This window comes from Bipolaris zeicola, assembly GCF_000523435.1.
Source record: "Bipolaris zeicola 26-R-13 unplaced genomic scaffold scaffold_25, whole genome shotgun sequence".
Classification (NCBI taxonomy): Eukaryota; Fungi; Ascomycota; class Dothideomycetes; order Pleosporales; family Pleosporaceae; genus Bipolaris; species Bipolaris zeicola.
In genome coordinates this window covers 110,340-127,702 of record NW_006912074.1, presented here as the reverse complement: position 1 = coordinate 127,702, position 17,363 = coordinate 110,340, and the positions used below count along the sequence as shown (strand labels likewise).

Sequence of the window (17,363 nt, the reverse complement as noted above, 5' to 3'; positions counted from 1 at the left end):
AGCTGCTAATGCGCCCTGCACGCAATAAAGCGCGAAAACCCTCTGAAAGCATCAAAAATCAATCAGCATATATCAGTTCGTTCCGCAAGGGAAGTCGACGTTGAGAAAAAAAAAAAGCAAAACAAAGTTCTCCTTACGAACCGTTACTATGACGTTATCCCCACCAACCGGCGTCTTCGTCCCCGTCCCGACGTTTTTCAAACCTAAGTCTGCATCTAGTACCCTCCAAGCCGCCGTAGACGTCCAGACACAAATCGATCATTCAGTGTTTCTCGCCAAAAATGGAGTGCGCGGGCTTGTCCTGCTTGGCTCAACCGGCGAAGCAATCCACATGTCGCGACAAGAGCGTATCGATGTCGTGTCTGGAGTGCGCAAAGGACTCGAAGACGCAGGCTTCAAGGACTATCCGATCATGGCGGGAACACTGATCAACAGCGTCGATGAGACATTGGAGTGGCTAGAGGACTTCAAGAAAGCCGGTGCACAGTGGGGACTGGTGCTTGCGCCAGGGTATTTCGGTGCAGCAGCGAGTCAAGAGGGAATTAGAGAGTGGTTTACTGTTGTTGCAGACAAGAGCCCGCTACCAATACTGATGTAGGCCACGAAAGACAGAGAGAGGCGATATGAATTAACAAATGCTAGCTACAACTACCCCGGCGTGACAAACGGAGTCATGGTAACACCTGATACCTACCGCGTCCTCGCGCAACACCCCAACATTGTCGGTTGCAAGATGTCGCATGCCGTCGTCTCATGGCACAACCAGGTCTCGCTAGACCCGAAAATCGACCACAACAAGTTCCGCGTCTACTCTGGTCTCGGTCAACAACTGGGTCCCATTGTCATTTTTGACGCAGCTGGTGTCATTGACGGGCTCGCCGCCATATATCCCAAGACTGTGTGCTCCTTGATGAAGCTTGCCGAGACAAGGCCCATCACCGATGAGAACCTCAAGAAGATCAAGGAGTTGCAATATACTGTTAGCACAACAGAAGAGTTCATTGGTAAATATGGCGTCGTCGGCATCAAAGAGGCTGTAAAGAGAGTAACCGGTTTTGGAACTATGGAAGGCGGACGGCTGCCAATCCAGGGAAAGCTACCGGATGGTGAATGGGAGAAGTGGAGTGAGACATGGGAAAGGATACAGAAGACAGAAGATTCTTTGAGCGAAAAGGATTTCAAGTAGTGGTTTTGTTTTGCCCGAAAGAAAATTGACAGTTGCATTTTGCGCACTCTTGCTTCTGAGTTGAGCGATACAACTAGGTCTTAACCACCAATGATTGGACTGCGGACCCTTCACCAGCCTTTTTTCCCACGTGGTTATCTACTTAAGACAAGATCTCTTCGGTCGGAAGACATCTAGATTCAAGCCATCGTATCGAGCGCTGCGTAACCCGACTCAGCGGTACCCCGGCGATTTTACCACGAGACAACCCTGGTTCGGGCAATCGCCGTTCTTCAGCCTCTAGCGTGAGACTTTTGCATGCCCAGCGCGTGTCTTGGTTGCCTCTTTCATCAGGGCTGTGTTCGTCTAGGCTTTCCCTTCGGCCGCGCCTTTGACAACATGTTTCCTCTTGGACCAACCTATAATGGACGCGACGCCGAAAATATCAACACGCTAATGTGTTGGTGTGATATGTATACTTCAGTCGGCAAAGTTTGTCCGAAATAGGCATGTATGCTTTGCAGTCTTCTGATTCTCCCAAGACGCCACGAAGCCTTGACGAATAAGCGTCTGACTCCGAGCCTCGGCACTTTCGACGACATCGAACTCAATTCCAGCGCCCGGTGATGCTAACATGTGGCTTGCGGGTAGCAGAAGTGGAATGATTGCTGTATGCAACGACAGTGTGGGAGCTTTTGCAGAAAGATGAACAAGAATAAACATTGTTGGGAGTGGAACAAATTGATATGATGTCAAGCCAAGCTCGCGGAAAACGTTTCAACTCCCGCTCAAGTTGCCGTTGCTTCAGTATGATGTACAATGCGATCATCGATGGGTTGACTGGAGGTGGGGTAATGATACGCGCAACACATGAAGGCGGTAAACTTCCGCTATATACATGCTCAATCTCTATCACATAGCAACGCAAACATTCACATGATCCGTTCTTCAATAAACATGGATATTCAGACTCAACAATCATGTATAAAGAACCAATTCAGATCTGATTTGCGTGTCGGATCAGCCCCTACCTTTGCCGTGTCGATTACTGTACCCCGTCTTACGCACAAGGGGTACGTGGATAGAGAAAGCTTCCGCACCTTCATGACATCTTGTCTGTGTACCCAACCTCAACACCAGCGGATAATGCCCTGAATATACGCAAAGACCAAGAAAATCGGCAAGACACACGCGGGTACCAGCCTTAGCCAAGAGTCTAGGCCGACGCCGCGTGCCTGTAGCGTACGGCGGATTGCGCACTATGCGTCCGCCGAGACCTCAGCTTGTCACAACCTGCTCAGCTTAATGGTAGTTCACTGCATTCCCACGCGGGGTACGACTGGGCGTGACCATCAAAATCGTTCCGCAAGACGCTACTGTCGTGTCCCGGAGTAGATACCGGCATGCTGTCAGTGTCAGGGTGGCGCATCCACAGCCTGCCAACTGTTCGGTCCTTCTTGGTATGCGGGCCTGCTAACTGCTACCGTAAGCTGCCTCCGAAACTATAACTCTTGAAAATCGCATCGGGCGTAGGCCAATGGGACTTGTTAGCGATAGTTCAGGAGAACCTATTCCACATATGGGGTAGGGACATACAGGCTGACCGTGCTGTTGAGTCTGGGGTACGGTGGAGCCGACGGCGAAGGAATCTGGGGAAGATGGAGCTCCACAATCTGGGGAAGCCCCTGAGTATATGAAGGCACATATCCCACAGTCAGCTGAGGAATCTTGTTTTCATCATCAGCTCCCTCTTTTCTAGTAGCTGCGTCCTCACTCCTCTTTCATCGACTTGGTCGACCCCTGAAGCACTTGGCGGGGCAATTGAGCACCAGTGCTTCTGTAACATACCCAGAAAGTTGTTGGACAAACCGATACCATCATGTCCTCTTTCGCCGACGAGAAAGGCGATGTCGCCGCCATCGAACGCGTCGAGTCCGACACGTCAGCTAACAACGCTGCTATCGAGCGGTTTACTCCTGAGCAACAAAAGAAGATTATTCGCAAGGTGGACTTTCGGCTTATCCCTACGCTCGGTTGCATGTACTGTGTCTCGCTCATGGACCGTACCAATCTTGGTGTCGCCATGGTAGCAGGCATGGGTGTCGACCTGAAACTCACAGGCGAGCGATACAGCATTATTGTCTTGCTGTTTTTCATCACCTATGTTGCACTGCAGCCTCCCGCTACTGTCGTCCTGAGAAAGTTTGGCCCAAAGCTTTTTTTGCCATCCATCGTGGTCCTTTGGGGAGCTGTCATGATTGGTTTCGGCTTCGTCAAGGAGTGGACTGCTCTGATTCCGCTCCGCCTCCTGCTAGGTGTGCTAGAAAGCGGCTTCTTCCCGGGTATGTGTAGAAATACCTTCTCCAAATCTTAGAAAAGAGGAGAAAGATGGAATGCTAACATTAATAGGTTCCGCATACCTTCTTTCTTGCTGGTACAAACGGTACGAGCTTCAAAAGCGCAACACCTTCTTTTTCCTCATCGGAATGTTGTCCTCAGCCTTCTCCGGCATCCTTGGTTATGTCTTCTCCCTGCTCAATGGCCATGGTTATCAAGCGGCGGAGTGGCTCGGCCCGCATTATGGTCCAACAAAGAAAGCGCCCAAAACCCCCGTCGGATTTGGCCCAGGCTTGTCTGGCTGGCGTTGGATCTTCATGCTGCAAGGAATCATTACCGTCGTCATCGGTCTGGTCGGATGGTACTATATTGTGGATTTCCCAGAGTTGGCTGCTAAGCCGAGCAGGGCTCAAAAGAAGTTCCTCGAACAGGAAGAGGTGGACTTCATTGTTGCAAGAATCGAGCAGGACCGCCACGATGTCGTCGCCGATGAATTCGACCTCAAGAAGTACCTCGCCGGCGGCATGGACCTCAAGGTCTGGGGCTTCGCACTAATTTTCATGTTTACCACTACGATTACGTACGCTATTGCGTACTTCCTTCCCATCATCCTCAAAGACGGAATGGGCTTCAGCGCTGCTGCTAGTAACTGTCTCATCGCCCCGCCCTACGTATTCGCTGGATTTGTCATGATCGGTTTCGCGTGGGCTGGTGACAAGTACCAGATCCGCTCTCCTTGGGTCATTGCCAACGGTGTCCTTGCTCTTATTGGCCTCCCTATGATGGGCTTCAGCTCCAATACTGGTGTCAGATATTTCGGTAAGTTATACTATGTAACCTGTCTTCAGTTCATATGCTAAACATCTCCCAGGGGTCTTCCTCGCCACCGCAGCAGCCAATGCCAACGTTCCCTGCATTCTCACCTGGCAAGCAAACAACATCCGTGGTCAATGGAAGCGCGCTCTCTGCTCTGCTACCCTCGTTGGAGCCGGAGGAGTCGGCGGTATAATTGGTGGCACAGTCTTCCGGACCCAGGACGCTCCCAAATACGTCCCTGGTATTATTGCCTGCATGATCTCAGCAGGCATGATTATCCTTATCACGCTCTTGCTGAACTTCAAGTTCTGGAGAGCAAACAAGAGAGCTGCCAGTGGTGGTAAGATTATTGAGGGGCTCGAGGGGTTCAGATATACACTGTAATTGCTAGCCAGCGGGAACATGGAAGAGAGTTATGATTGATGATCAAGATGATGAATAAGGTTAACGTCGAGATGTTTGAACAAATGCAAGCCCGTGTGTATTAGCTAGGTTCCGGTGATTATACCCAATGAATAATATCATGATAGCAATGACCCGTCTCGCATGTTCACATAGGATGCACTCACTGATCTTATTTTTAGTTGCAAGGATTTCGTCGCCTGGTCGTATGACTCTCTAAGGATACATCGCAAACTGAAGTTTGCCATACTGCCCGGAACAGAGAGGGGCTTGGGTGTATAAATATTATACATAGTGGTGACCGTTGAGTAGCTGCGAGACAAGCTTTTCGTCTATACAGTATGAGTGCCAAGACACAAACATCACGAATACGCAGCTAACATGGATGTCATTACACATAGTAACCATGACATCTGTTACTAGTGTGTGAATGATATCTGTTACCCTAGAACATCCAATCTCTTTTGAGAGTTCAGACGCCGCTGTGCGGATGTAGTTTCCTGGGCATCATGAGAGTATATACTTACGAGCGGGATTTACCCAGAAAAGGGCCGCACGAGACGGTGGGACAATTGGCTGCTAATGCCTACTTTCTTGGAAGATAAAGTGATCGACACGGGACATTATAAAGAAACATGTTTAGTGAAGTTAGGAGTCAGCACTAAGAACAGAACCGGCAAGATTGTTGGTGTGGCTCTGCAGTCCTGTTGCTTTGCATATTATTTACGAAAATGTACTAGTAATTATACTAAGAAACCCATGCACATGAGCTTACAGAATCGGGTCAAGTTTTGACAGCGAACTCCTGCTTTTGGTGCATGTTGTTGCTGCTATTCATGTTCGCATCCACAATACACGCGTCCTCGTGCTATGGCCTACGTCCAATCTGGCATAATTAGCCCTATTGTCAGATAAGTATCTAAAGTCTCACAATCGGACCTATTGCAGAGTAGGGCATATAATTTCTGGCTTTTTATGTATGAACTAAAGCGCCAAGACAGCGCAGTAGTCAGGGGCATGCAGGCATATGTACATAAATGCAACCAAGTTCTTGATCTTACTCTCGAGACTACATAAACCTCTTATCAGTAAGCTTCACCATCTGTTTATACAAACCATACCCAATCCTCGCCTTCTCGCCTCTCTACTAAACAAACTCCGGATCTCACCATCCCATCGCCATAACCTCAATCCGCCCAACATGAAATTTACGACCGCCTTCCTCCTTGCCGCTTCAGTCAACGTCATCACTGCTCTCACTGCCTCTTTCGATGGCTGCTTGACCAATAGCGGTGTCACACAATCCAATGCAAACTCTCCTTGCACGCTGGAAATATGCGGCTTGAACGTCTGTCAGACGGCATGTCACCGAACAGGCACAGTGAGCAGTCCAGATGACTGGTATCTCGAAGCAAACTACAATGGTCCTGTCCTGAACTCGTGCAGCTGCGTGTGCTACAGTCGCTGATAGGGAGGGAGTCGATGGAAGGCTCGGGATGGCTATGTGAAGCTGGACGTTGCGAATTGTTCAATAGATGCAATCGCAGGATATGAACACTGGAATGGTAATACGATTTGGTTCTGGAGATTTATGGAACGAATACTGAAAGTATTCTTTTTCCGAGAGACATGCACGTAAATATGATTTTACTCCAGCAATAGTACCCTGCCGCTTTAACAACCACTGACCTGCTACCTTCTAAAATGAGCATGCTTCCGTGATTACAACTCAAACACTTGACCACGCTTCAAGATCAGGACGAACCATCATTACTCGTACCGTTGACTCCTCAGTGAAAACTTTTTCCATAATCTCTCTCGGACCGACTCTTATCGGAATTCCTTCCGTAGAGATTAAACTGAGATTCATACACTACGATCATCACTCAGATCGAATACAAATAGCCACATGGTTAACGAATGGGCGCAAAAAAAATCAGTCGGATATTCATAACCACAGCATTACCATGCGCCCTTCCATCTATACTACGCCAAAGCATAAAGTCATTAAAGAAGAAGTTCATATCACATAACTACTCAAAACACACTCTCCCTAACCCCTTCTCCTTACACACTTTCCTCACGCCATCTTTAATAGTAGTGAGACATTTCTTCCACGACTCGCGTGCGAAAGCCTCCTTTGTCTCTATATTATCACTGATAACGTAACCAACCCATTTGACCAGACCAACTGCTTTGTTCATGTCACGCTCTTCCAGCACGACTTTCTTGAGGTACTTGATCAATGCTGTAACGTCTTCCTCGTAGGGCCCCTCCTCGTCAAATTCGCTGATCCAGAGCCTCATTGCGCTACGGAGGTCGGGTTCCGCGGAGAGCTTCTGTGTGGTGAAAGTTGCTGTTGGGGGACGTGGGACTTTGATTTTCGGGGCTGGCCTGGGCTGTTTGGGGGCCGATGGGGCTTTGATTTTCTTAGACATCACGAAGCGGAATGCGTTTAGTTTTGCTGCGTTGTGCTGGTCAATGACTTCTTTGCGCATGTCTTCGGGAAGCGCAGCAAGAAAATCAGGATCAAGGTCGTCTTGTTTGTCGAGTTTGGTGGTAGGTACCTCAAAGGCGTTATCGCTCAAACCAGCTGAACCCTCTCTGCTTGGGCTTTCTCGGGCTGGATTCTTGAGAGATATAAAGTTGGCTTGGGTGAGCATCTTGCCAGTTTTGTCAATGGCTTTTGCCTGTGCAGCTGCAGCCAGCATTGCTGATTTTGGTGGGCGACCTCTCCCTCGTTTTACTGGTACAATAGGCTTGTTCGCTGGAATTCCGATGATCCTATTTTTGCGAGGTGACTGAGGTAGAATGGTTTGATCAGGCCCTCTTGGCCTCCATGAAGGAGAAAATGGTGTTTCATTGCTGGCATACTGAGCAAGAACCTCGGCACGGACTTCTGCAGGTAAAGCAGCGAGAATCTCTAGGTCAAGCTGAGACTGGTTAGGAAGCGTTGTCAAAGCGAGAGGTAAGGCTTTCGAGGGTGTGCTTGGCGTGTCGTATGCCAATGCATTGTTTGCAGACGTAGGAGACGATTGTCGAGCTTGGCGTAAGAGCTTAGTTCGTATATCCTCCGGTAGCTCATTGAGTACCTTCGGATCGACTTGCGAAGGCATGATGAACTGCGTGCCCAGTGTATTGAGTGGGCGTTGAGAAGGCGTCGAGGCATTAAGCTGTTCGGCACCAAATGCAACATGCTCATCTTCTGATGATATCTTGGATTTTCGTGAAGTCTCTGGGTCATCTTGAATCGGATCATCTTCGACCACTTGCAGTGCCTGTGCTGCCCGCGCTGGCTTGGCATTCCCGACTTTGAATTGTAGCTTTGGTTGTGAGCCCTCAATACTTCCATCCGTAGCCGATTTCATGAGCTCAAGCTTTGTCATTTGTATTCCGATGCCGCGAAGCTCTCCTGGAGTAAACCCAAAGCCTCGTAGCATAGCCAAAGCTTCCTTTGTCAGGGCTTCCTTTGCATTGGTCGCAACGCCAAGCAGAAGACTCTTGCTGTGCGTGTCACACTTGCCATGCCCAAGATGCTTTGGTGGATCCAGAGGCGCATCTGGTGAGCGTCGCATAACCTTCATTGTGAATTGTTTGCCTTTTACTCTCTCTTTCAGGAGTCGTCTCTGGAGCTCACCACACAGGCTGGCAATGAACTCATCGGCTTGCTCTTGATTTTCAAATCGAACACCCCAATTCACCTCCGCAGACACAGATTTGCGAATGACTTGTTCGCCGACTTCTTGACGATCAATACCCCTGGAGTATTCGTATAGCTTCTCGCCAGTTTTGGGTCCAAGTATTTGAATGAGTCTTTCCTTGTTAAGCCTTCGAACATCTTTGACAAGTTTGACCCCAGCAGACTCCAGTTTACCGCCAATTGACCCGGCAACACCGGGCAAATCCTGCACTTGGAGTTGGCCAATGAAGTCTAGCACCTCCTCGGGTTTAATCTGATGTTGGCCAGCAGGTTTCGCTTTGCGTAAAGCCAGCTTGGCAAGTAGAATGTTGCTACCGATACCGACCGAAACATTACATCCTGTCCTAGATCTTACTTCATCTCGCAAATTCAGTGCGATTTCATCGGCCTTCGCCTGCTCACGGTAAATGCTGATCTCCGAGTGACTTTTGCCATCACTGCCACCAACAGCTATGCATAGATTTGAGACATCAATGAGGGCTTCGTCAATACTGACACTTTGGACGATGCCACTAGTGGCAAGGATAGTGTCATAGAATGCACGGCTTGTCTCTTCATAAGCTGGAAAATCATAAGGCAAAATCTTGAGGTCCGGACAGAGTTCTTGTGCTCGCTTCATCCACATTCCGTTTTTGATACCGAATGTGCGAGCAGGGTAGTTGCAACTTGCGATTTCCGAGCCACTACCTTGTCCGTGCGCAACGACGGCCGGCTTGTCTTTGAATTGCGGATGTTTCTTCAAACTGACAGCAGCGAAGAAACTGTCAAAATCAACATGTAAGATGTATCGCCGAACACCAGGCACACGCTTCTGCTTAGCTCTCTGAGAGGATGTGCTCTCGTTCGCAAGCGCCTGTAGTTGAGACTTGAGATCAGCCTTCCAAGTAGACAAATGGTGTAAGCGTGACTCTCTGTAATATTGCTCAAGAAAATTTGGGTCCACAACAGTGGACCGCCGAGTGTTTGGATCACGGAGAAGGATCGCATTGTGCTCTTCAGCAGTAAGTGGCCTGTTTTTAGGCACTGGAGGATCAAGTTCAGACGCGACCCCTTTCGCCCTTTCCTCGACTTGGCCATTGAGCGGCAAGTGCGGAGCCCTGGGAGGGCTGGGTTCTGCGTAGAGACTGTAGTGCACATCACTGTGTATATCTTCAAAGTCAACAGGTAGTAGCGGAGGGCTGGTTTTAGGCGGTGTAATCAGCTTTGCAGCCTTACTTGACTGTCCTAGATCGGGCGGTTTAAGTAGACCTTGAGGTTGACAGGAAGGCGGAAGATCCTCTATGTCATCGTCAGGCGTCGGGTGTCGTTGCTTTGATTTTGAGAAGCGCGGGCGCCTAGGACTGGAGGGCGTCGGTGTACTGGATGGCCCAGATTGGCTACCTTGCAGCTTGCTCGTGTACCAGCTGGTGTCTGTCTGGTCTCGATACCCCCTCTTCTTGATGTTTGAATGTGTGGTGATGTTACCCCCATCGAATGCCAATACGTTTTGTTTTTCGCCCTCGTCCACTACGCGGTACTCATTCCATGGCAGCAGTTTGCCCGCTCTTATGCTGTCCACCACCCATGCCGGCTTTACAATACGATATCTCCTGAACTCAACAGCCTTCTTTGGAGTAAGACTGCTGGCTATGATATGCGTTACAGTAGTCTTTCCGTCCAAGTATTGCATGAAGCCTCCGCCATGCTGCACTATGAGCGTATGCAGATCGTTAAGCGAGGGTTGAGTGTAGCCGTTTACGTGTGCGACGATTCCCTTGAAGATCTGCGGTTTATCGCCTGCCTGAGATCGAATATCGGCATCCAGGTTCTGTAGTTTGATCTTCTTTCGCCTAAAGTAGTCGGGAAATCCACCAAACGCCGAGCCTCCGTACTCTTCGCCATCTTCGTCGTCAAAGCGATGGCTGGCAATGCGCTTGCGAACCGACTCTGCATTCTTGTCTAGACGGGAGCCCATGGTGATAAGTATTTGGTGGGTCTAGGGCGTTCATGGGGGCCGGGGTCATGATGAAATATCACGAGACCAACCGGACTGCTGCATGTCGATGTCGATGTCGAGGTTGGTGCTGGTGGGCTGGTCAAAGGCGAATGCGCGTAGAGTGGCGCGTTTGACCGCGATCCAGTCGCGCTAGTGGGGCGAAGTGGAGCGTTCTGCCGGCGGTGAAAGGACGCTAACAGAAAGCTGCAGGGCTTGGCGAACTTTTTCTATCTCTCGAGCCCGCCGTTCTCGAGTTCCTCGTTTTTTTCGCTATCATCCTGCTCTACCAGCTGTCCTCGAGCTGTGCAAATCTCTGAGCAAAGAGCGCTTCTTCGACTGGATAAACCTTGATACTTTAGCCAGCTCTCTCCCTCATACATTCACGACAATCTTCAAGATGGCGTCTGCTATTCCTGTTGGCGTCTACGGACGTCGCATTCCGGCTGGAGGCATTCCCATCCTGGCTGCTATTGACCAGTCCACCACTGTAAGTATACTCTATGTGTTGTTCGCATTTCATAGTCAGCGCATTTGCGCTGCATCAATTCTGTTCATCTTTGCGCGAAGCCGTCGCATTCGCAACTTTTCGCTAACTGAGCCTAGTTCAGAATTACGATGGCTGCCATCGACCCAGATGCTGAGCCACAGTTTGATGAGGACCAAAAGCATGCTCGCGCAACCTTGAAGCTCATCCGTATCCCTGATGACTTTGACATGGAAGATGATGATGATGAGGACTATGAGGAGGGTGACATTGAGGCAATCGCTGCTCGTCTGCGTGCAGCTGGTGCGCTTCCCGAGGCTGACTCGGACCTTTCCGATGACGACAGCGAGGATGAGAAGAACGGCGGTCCTAGCGACCCAGCCAAGTCAAAGAAGGCCAAGCAAGCTGCTCTTACCAAGAAGATGCAAGAAGAGCTTGAGGCCGATGACATGGACATTGACGGCTTGACCAACGGTGCTAAGGGCAAGGCCAAGGGCAAGGCCAAGGTTACCGACGATGATCTGAGCGACGAGGATGACGAAGATGATGAAGACGACGACGATGAGGATGAGCCTGAAGAGCTTGTTCTCTGCACACTTGACCCTGAGAAGGTACGATTGCTCATTGCAGAGTCTGCTAGGCGCCCCACTAACTTTCATGTAGCACTACCAGCAACCTCTCGACATCACTGTCCGCCAGGGCGAGGAGGTCTACCTTTGTGTCACCGGCACGCACGACGTCTACGTCACCGGTAACTATGTTGCGTTCCCTGAAGACGAGGACAGCGAGGATGAGGAAGATGACGGTCTTGACGAGCTCGGCTACGATCTGTCTCCCGATGAGGATGAGCTCGATGGTATGGACGAATCAGAGGACGACGAGCTCGATGGCATGAGCGACCCCAGAATCACCGAGGTTGACAGTGATGAGGAGGAGGAGGTTCCCAAGCTTGTTGAAGCTAGCAAGAAGAGCAAGAAGCGTGCTGCTGAGGAGGAGGCCAGCCTTGATGACATGATCAGCAAGACTAACGGCGACGCTAAGCTCAGCAAGAAGCAGGCTAAGAAGCTGAAGAAGAACGATGGCCAAGCTGTCGCTAGCGCTGCTGAGCCAGAGAAGAAGGCTGAAAAGGTTGAGAAGAACGACACCCCCAGCAGCGACAAGAAGAAGGTTCAGTTCGCTAAGAACCTCGAGCAGGGCCCAACTGGCTCCCCAAAGGTCGACGCACCCAAGCCAGAGGCAAAGAAGGAGGCTACCAAGGGCCCTCGCAATGTCAGCGGCGTCATTGTTGATGACAAGAAGGAGGGCAAGGGCAAGGCCGCCAAGAAGGGTGACCGTGTCGAGATGCGCTACATTGGCAAGCTGAAGAACGGCAAGGTTTTTGACTGTAGGTACTTACCAAAGTCTGTTCTACCGAACGTATACTAATACTCGTATAGCCAACAAGAAGGGCAAGCCTTTCTCTTTCAAGCTCGGCGTCGGCCAAGTCATCAAGGGCTGGGACGTTGGTGTCGCTGGTATGACCCCCGGCGGCGAGCGTCGTCTCACTATCCCTGCTGCGATGGCATACGGAAAGAAGGGTGCTCCTCCGGACATCCCACCCAACTCTGACTTGATCTTCGACATCAAGTGTATCTCTGTCAGCTAAATAATCAACTTCCTTCATTTGTCCGCCTATGCGCAACAGGGTCCACTTGGCTCCTGTCAAATTGCAGGATCCGACTCCACTCGTATGCAGGACTCCGCCAGCCTGCGTCTGTTGGCGTATCTTTCCTATTTCCTATTATGTCTGATTTCCGTATGCATAGCGCGTCGTCTGAGATATCCGACTTGCATAGTCCGGGCTGCTTCGATAGATTTGTGCAAGGAGGAAGGATCTCTCAGTCCTCTTCGCCAATGTTTCTTTTCATGGGCCATCTGTACGAGATATAGCGAGGCGATGTTGCCAAAAGAGTAGAAATTCGCTGAGGAAGCTATTTCCAAAAGTTAATGGTGTTTCATGTGGGCGCTAGCACGAGTGCGTAATAATACATGATATTCAAATTTAGGTCCCACCAGATCTCGCATGGTCTCATTGAATGTGATGTTCACGGGCTAAAGGGTGGTCTGAAATTTGTTTTCCTTTTTTCACAGGATCTCCAAATCTTGGTGCTCTTCATAGTGCAGAACCAAGTTCTTCGAAGCGCTCTGTCTGTTGGCCGAGGTTTGGGCCAAGATTGGCGAAGTTTCTAGTGCTCAATCCTGGCCAGTCACATGGCCATCTTCACGCACGAGCCAAGAGACCCCACTCCGCTAGAGCCCAACTCCTCTTTCATCTTCCGTCTTCCGTCTTTGCCTCTTCTTACCATATACATCAGCACTCAGCTCTCCGTTACACCGAGCAACGCCTCTAGCACCTCCACAGTCTCTCAACCAGCGACCCTGTACGCGCATTCCCGTTCCTAAGACTCTTACTCTCTCACGCATCCACCGTGGCAATATTGTAGCAATGGCGATGTCAAAACGAAACAGTAGTAGTATGAGTAGTAGTAGTAGCATTCACTCGTACTCGTCCGCTAGCAACGTCCGCTCTAGCTGCTATGCCGTAGATGTGTCCACCGCCAGCCTTCAAGGCTTCCATTACTCCACTACCCCGTCTGCCGGGGCCGGGTGGTGTTCCTGAGGTCAGCTCGGTATGTCACTGTTCATGCGCCGTTTATATGTTATGTACCAGATACTAAGTGTTAACCAGGGAATACCATCACCTCCATCAAGTCCCCCCCTCGCCGCCAGACACGCAACTACCGCTAAGAACGGTAAGGCGCGCAGAGGGGGGGCAGCATATACCATCACGGAAGAGTGTGAGAGACTCTTCTGCGAGACACTGCGATCTGTTTTCCTAGGTGAGGGGAGCCAGCATCGACAGGACTCGCTAGTGATGGGTATGTCTTATATTGATACGCCTGCAAATACCGCGATCACAAATGACTACGGCATCGACGTGCGTCGCTACTCTGACTCCTCGACTGACTCTGATATACCTGAAATGGTACGGTTTGAGGAGAACAAGGGTGCGATTACAAACTACATTGAGATGTGGGATTATGTCGGTGGAGTTATGTTCCGTGGATTTGTTGTTGAAAGGGAAGAGGAGAGGAGCATGTTTGTCTTCTTTGATGAAGCTGTAATTGGTGCAGACCTCAAGGCTGGGTAAGACATTCCTCAATGCTCTCGTGTCACTTATACCAGGACTAACATGAAACAGGCTTATGGCCCTACTCGAGCTCTGCGAACTCGATTACTTCTTGTGTAGCCGCCTCGTCCTTTGTATCGACCGACACAGCGATCAAGTAGCTCGCAATAACCTGACAAAGGACCTGGGCTGGATCGGATTTGGGCTGACAACTCTTGACGATTTCAGCCAGGGCGAAAAATTGACTAGTGACAAGTGGTTGTTTATGGACATGGAAGTATGAACACGTGCATGAAGCTATGGAGATCAAAAGTCATCCGTCACTCGCTACAAAATGGTCGTGTTTGGAGTTGTTCTTCTCTCAGATGGTAGTCTAGCGTGGAGTTTGGGCGTGGACAAGCTTTGGTATACGGATTGCATTCCTTTTCGTGTTCATATATCCTAGCAAGGCGCTCATTCGTGGATAGTCAGTCGATTCAATGCAACCTTTATCTTTCGTTCTAATGTCTTGCTGCACCTGCTCTTTCGTGAACTGATACCAGTAGTCTGATGTATACTTCCCGATGCTGATTCTTATTCTAATTACTTGCATTAAATCAGTGGTGCGAAGATGAAATACATTCTGAATGGCGATATCCAACCCCTAAATCCTCACCAAACGCCCAGATATGATACTAAATATGCTTTGTTATGTGGCCTGAAATCCTGAAACTTCTATCCATCAGCCAATCCCGCCATCTCAGCATCAACATCGGCTCTGCCTCCGTACTCATCCCCTTCCTCACCGTCAACATCCATGCGCTCCACTTCAGCGCGCCCCTCCAACGCCCGCATAGCCGGGTTATCAGTTCCACTAATCCCATGCGCCGCCTTCTTCCTCTGATGCGCCTCGAGATCCTCCAGACTCCATGACGAATGACCTTCTTGCTCAGCCCTACTCCACGGCACGCTCATTTCTTTCAGGAAATTCTTGGCCATACCCACAGCCTGGTCAATGGAGAGTTTCGTATTTTTGGCGTCGAGGCCCTGTTGAATCCATTTGGGAAGTTGCGTTTGTTTCTTATTGAAGCGTTTATCTGCTAGCACCATGATTCCGTAGTCATCTTTGCCGCGGATGACGCGGCCAAGGCACTGGGCAGCGTGGCGCATGGCGTCGAAGGAGAGGAAATCTGCTTCCTTGATGCGATAGGTTTCACGGAGGAACTCCAATCGCGCTTTGAGGATTCTAGACTCGGTGTATTGGTATGGTACACCCATACAGAGCACAGTGCGGCCGTAGTGGTGGTCAAAATCGATACCCTCGCTCACTTTGCCTCGGGCGACGCAGAGGAGAACGGCACCACGACCGTTGTTGCAGGCTGTGCGGAAGGTTTCGAGTGCGAGGGCGGTTTCTTGGGCGTCGGGCGTTTCGACGAGAATGAGTTTGTATTTCCAGACTGTGTCGAGGATTTCCATGCCTTGCCATGCTGAGATGATGCTTTCCATGTAGAGATAGGATGGGAAGAAGACGACGACTCCATCAGGAGTCAATTTGCAAAATTCAATAAGCAGGTTGCCAAAATTTCGCTGCACTTGCAAGTCGTTTCGGTGCTCAAACTGTGATGTGACTTGATTCTGATCGTTTCCACGATCGACAATCATGGGAAGGAAAGATTTTCGTGTCAGGGTCATAGTGAAAGACTCTTGTACAACGGTATTAAAATTGAGCATGCGTGGGTACATGTCCAGGGGTGACATTGTTCCGGAGGTAACGATGACGGAGTAGAAGCGCTCGAAAACGGGCTTGATAGCTATTGCAGCGTCCAGACATGTCAGATGTAAGACGGGATTCGGTACGGTGGCTGTCGCTGATTCAAAGGGTTCGATAATCAGTAGGAAGCCAGTTTCATAGGTTGCTACCAGTGTGGCGAAGGTAGCAACTTCTTGAAGGGGCTGGTAGTCCTCGATATTTGTAAGTTCGAGTGTACGGACAAGTGAGGTCAGACGCTCAGCGCAGAATCGCAGCGGTTTTCGTTCGATAAATGTCAAGTCCTTAAGATGCTTCAAGAATTCTGGTGGGGTATCCGCAACAACGTTAAGAACCTTCATTCGAGTTTTGAGGTATTCGATGAAGCGCTTGAGAAATGCGACGAAATGCTCGGCTCGCCGTATGTTACCGGGTACGGCTTCTGTAAGGAGATCGTCTGGAAGGGCAGGGTTTGCCATGAAGGCCTCCTCGTTACGCGCCTCGTCAGCAGCACGGAGGCCTTCGACTAGTTTGGCGTATTCATTTTGTAGCTTCTCTGCGTCACTGCTCTTCATCTCTGTAATCTTTCGGTCAAGGTTATTGACGCCTTTGGTTGCTTTCCGTAACACGTCTTCTGTCAGGTCGATGCTGAGGGATTCGATGCATACATTGTCGATGTTGTGAGCTTCATCAAAGACCACTATGCAATCTTTTGACAACTCCTTCGATACTCGATCTGCAATCTTTGGGTCTAACAGGTAATGATACGAGTAGATGATGACGTTGCAGTATGGCATCATTCGCCGTGCGGTAAAGTAAGGACATTGCTTTTGCTGTTCACCATACTTCAGTATGCCATCAAAGGTCCATACGCCAGGCGGGATGAGGTTGTGTGGCTCTAACAGATCGAGATTCTCGTGATAGACGCAGAGCTCAACATCCTCGCCTCGTTCTTTCTTCTCCTTGACGAAACCTGCCGTCAAGCTGCGACATCGCGCATCTACTACCGTCCCACTCTTTTCTCGCTTGACTGAGGGATGTAGACAAAGGTTTTTTCGACTTGTCAATCCCAGACCTCGAAATTCCTCCTCATAGCCTAGCTCGGTGGTTCGATACTTCATCAACGCCTTCAACTCGGCCAAGGCCTTCTCAATCTCAGACATGGTACGCGAGCAGTAAATCAGCTTCCGTTTTTCAGGATAGTGTTGCTGGTACGCGATGATGAGTGAGAGCAATGACACGGTTTTACCCGTGCCTGAAGGCATCTCGAGGACGCAATGACCGCCCTGGTCCAAGGTCCGCTTGAGATCGCACATGTAAGCATATTGCTCAGGATATACCCGAGGGTACGGGAACAGCACGGGAAGGCTGTCGATGTAGAACTTCATGGTAACAGATCACCACCCGCGCAGAGTGCCGTCGTGGCGGATGAGTGTAGAGTAAACAAGGGAAGAAAGATCAATCGAGCTTGGGCGTTGCCTCCAGACGAAGTTCCATGTCAGTGAAATCCGCTAGACACAGATCGGCTTTAGCGTGTTACAGGGATATGCCCAGATTGCCCCACCGTCGTCCGCCTACCCACAGTTGGT

General features: G+C 50.0%; 7 protein-coding genes across 7 annotated transcripts; 5 read left to right on the top strand and 2 right to left on the bottom strand.

Annotated features, from left to right (window-relative positions):
* Positions 1-148: 148 nt before the first annotated feature.
* COCCADRAFT_2548 (uncharacterized protein) lies at positions 149-1,186 on the top strand (the record flags this gene model as incomplete). The annotated part of the gene is made up of 2 exons (XM_007711086.1): positions 149-594; positions 643-1,186. The coding sequence occupies 2 exons, from the start codon at positions 149-151 to the stop codon at positions 1,184-1,186; spliced, it is 990 nt and encodes a 329-aa protein (XP_007709276.1).
* Positions 1,187-3,044: 1,858 nt separating this feature from the next.
* Positions 3,045-4,702, top strand: COCCADRAFT_34239 (uncharacterized protein; the record flags this gene model as incomplete). Its single annotated transcript, XM_007711110.1, has 3 exons — positions 3,045-3,507; positions 3,575-4,321; positions 4,374-4,702. 3 exons carry the CDS (start codon positions 3,045-3,047, stop codon positions 4,700-4,702), a joined length of 1,539 nt encoding a protein of 512 aa, XP_007709300.1.
* Positions 4,703-5,921: 1,219 nt separating this feature from the next.
* COCCADRAFT_88426 (uncharacterized protein) lies at positions 5,922-6,188 on the top strand (the record flags this gene model as incomplete). Its single annotated transcript, XM_007711140.1, has 1 exon — positions 5,922-6,188. The coding sequence occupies one exon, from the start codon at positions 5,922-5,924 to the stop codon at positions 6,186-6,188; it is 267 nt and encodes an 88-aa protein (XP_007709330.1).
* A 565-nt stretch (positions 6,189-6,753) lies between these two features.
* Positions 6,754-10,374, bottom strand: COCCADRAFT_23826 (uncharacterized protein; the record flags this gene model as incomplete). Its single annotated transcript, XM_007711093.1, has 1 exon — positions 6,754-10,374. One exon carries the CDS (start codon positions 10,372-10,374, stop codon positions 6,754-6,756), a length of 3,621 nt encoding a protein of 1,206 aa, XP_007709283.1.
* A 418-nt stretch (positions 10,375-10,792) lies between these two features.
* On the top strand, positions 10,793-12,524 carry COCCADRAFT_88354 (uncharacterized protein; the record flags this gene model as incomplete). The annotated part of the gene is made up of 4 exons (XM_007711139.1): positions 10,793-10,882; positions 10,999-11,490; positions 11,543-12,263; positions 12,316-12,524. The coding sequence occupies 4 exons, from the start codon at positions 10,793-10,795 to the stop codon at positions 12,522-12,524; spliced, it is 1,512 nt and encodes a 503-aa protein (XP_007709329.1).
* A 1,275-nt stretch (positions 12,525-13,799) lies between these two features.
* COCCADRAFT_88321 (uncharacterized protein) lies at positions 13,800-14,331 on the top strand (the record flags this gene model as incomplete). The annotated part of the gene is made up of 2 exons (XM_007711138.1): positions 13,800-14,065; positions 14,121-14,331. 2 exons carry the CDS (start codon positions 13,800-13,802, stop codon positions 14,329-14,331), a joined length of 477 nt encoding a protein of 158 aa, XP_007709328.1.
* Positions 14,332-14,762: 431 nt separating this feature from the next.
* Positions 14,763-17,162, bottom strand: COCCADRAFT_88395 (uncharacterized protein; the record flags this gene model as incomplete). The annotated part of the gene is made up of 1 exon (XM_007711137.1): positions 14,763-17,162. The coding sequence occupies one exon, from the start codon at positions 17,160-17,162 to the stop codon at positions 14,763-14,765; it is 2,400 nt and encodes a 799-aa protein (XP_007709327.1).
* Between the last annotated feature and the right edge of the window lie 201 nt (positions 17,163-17,363).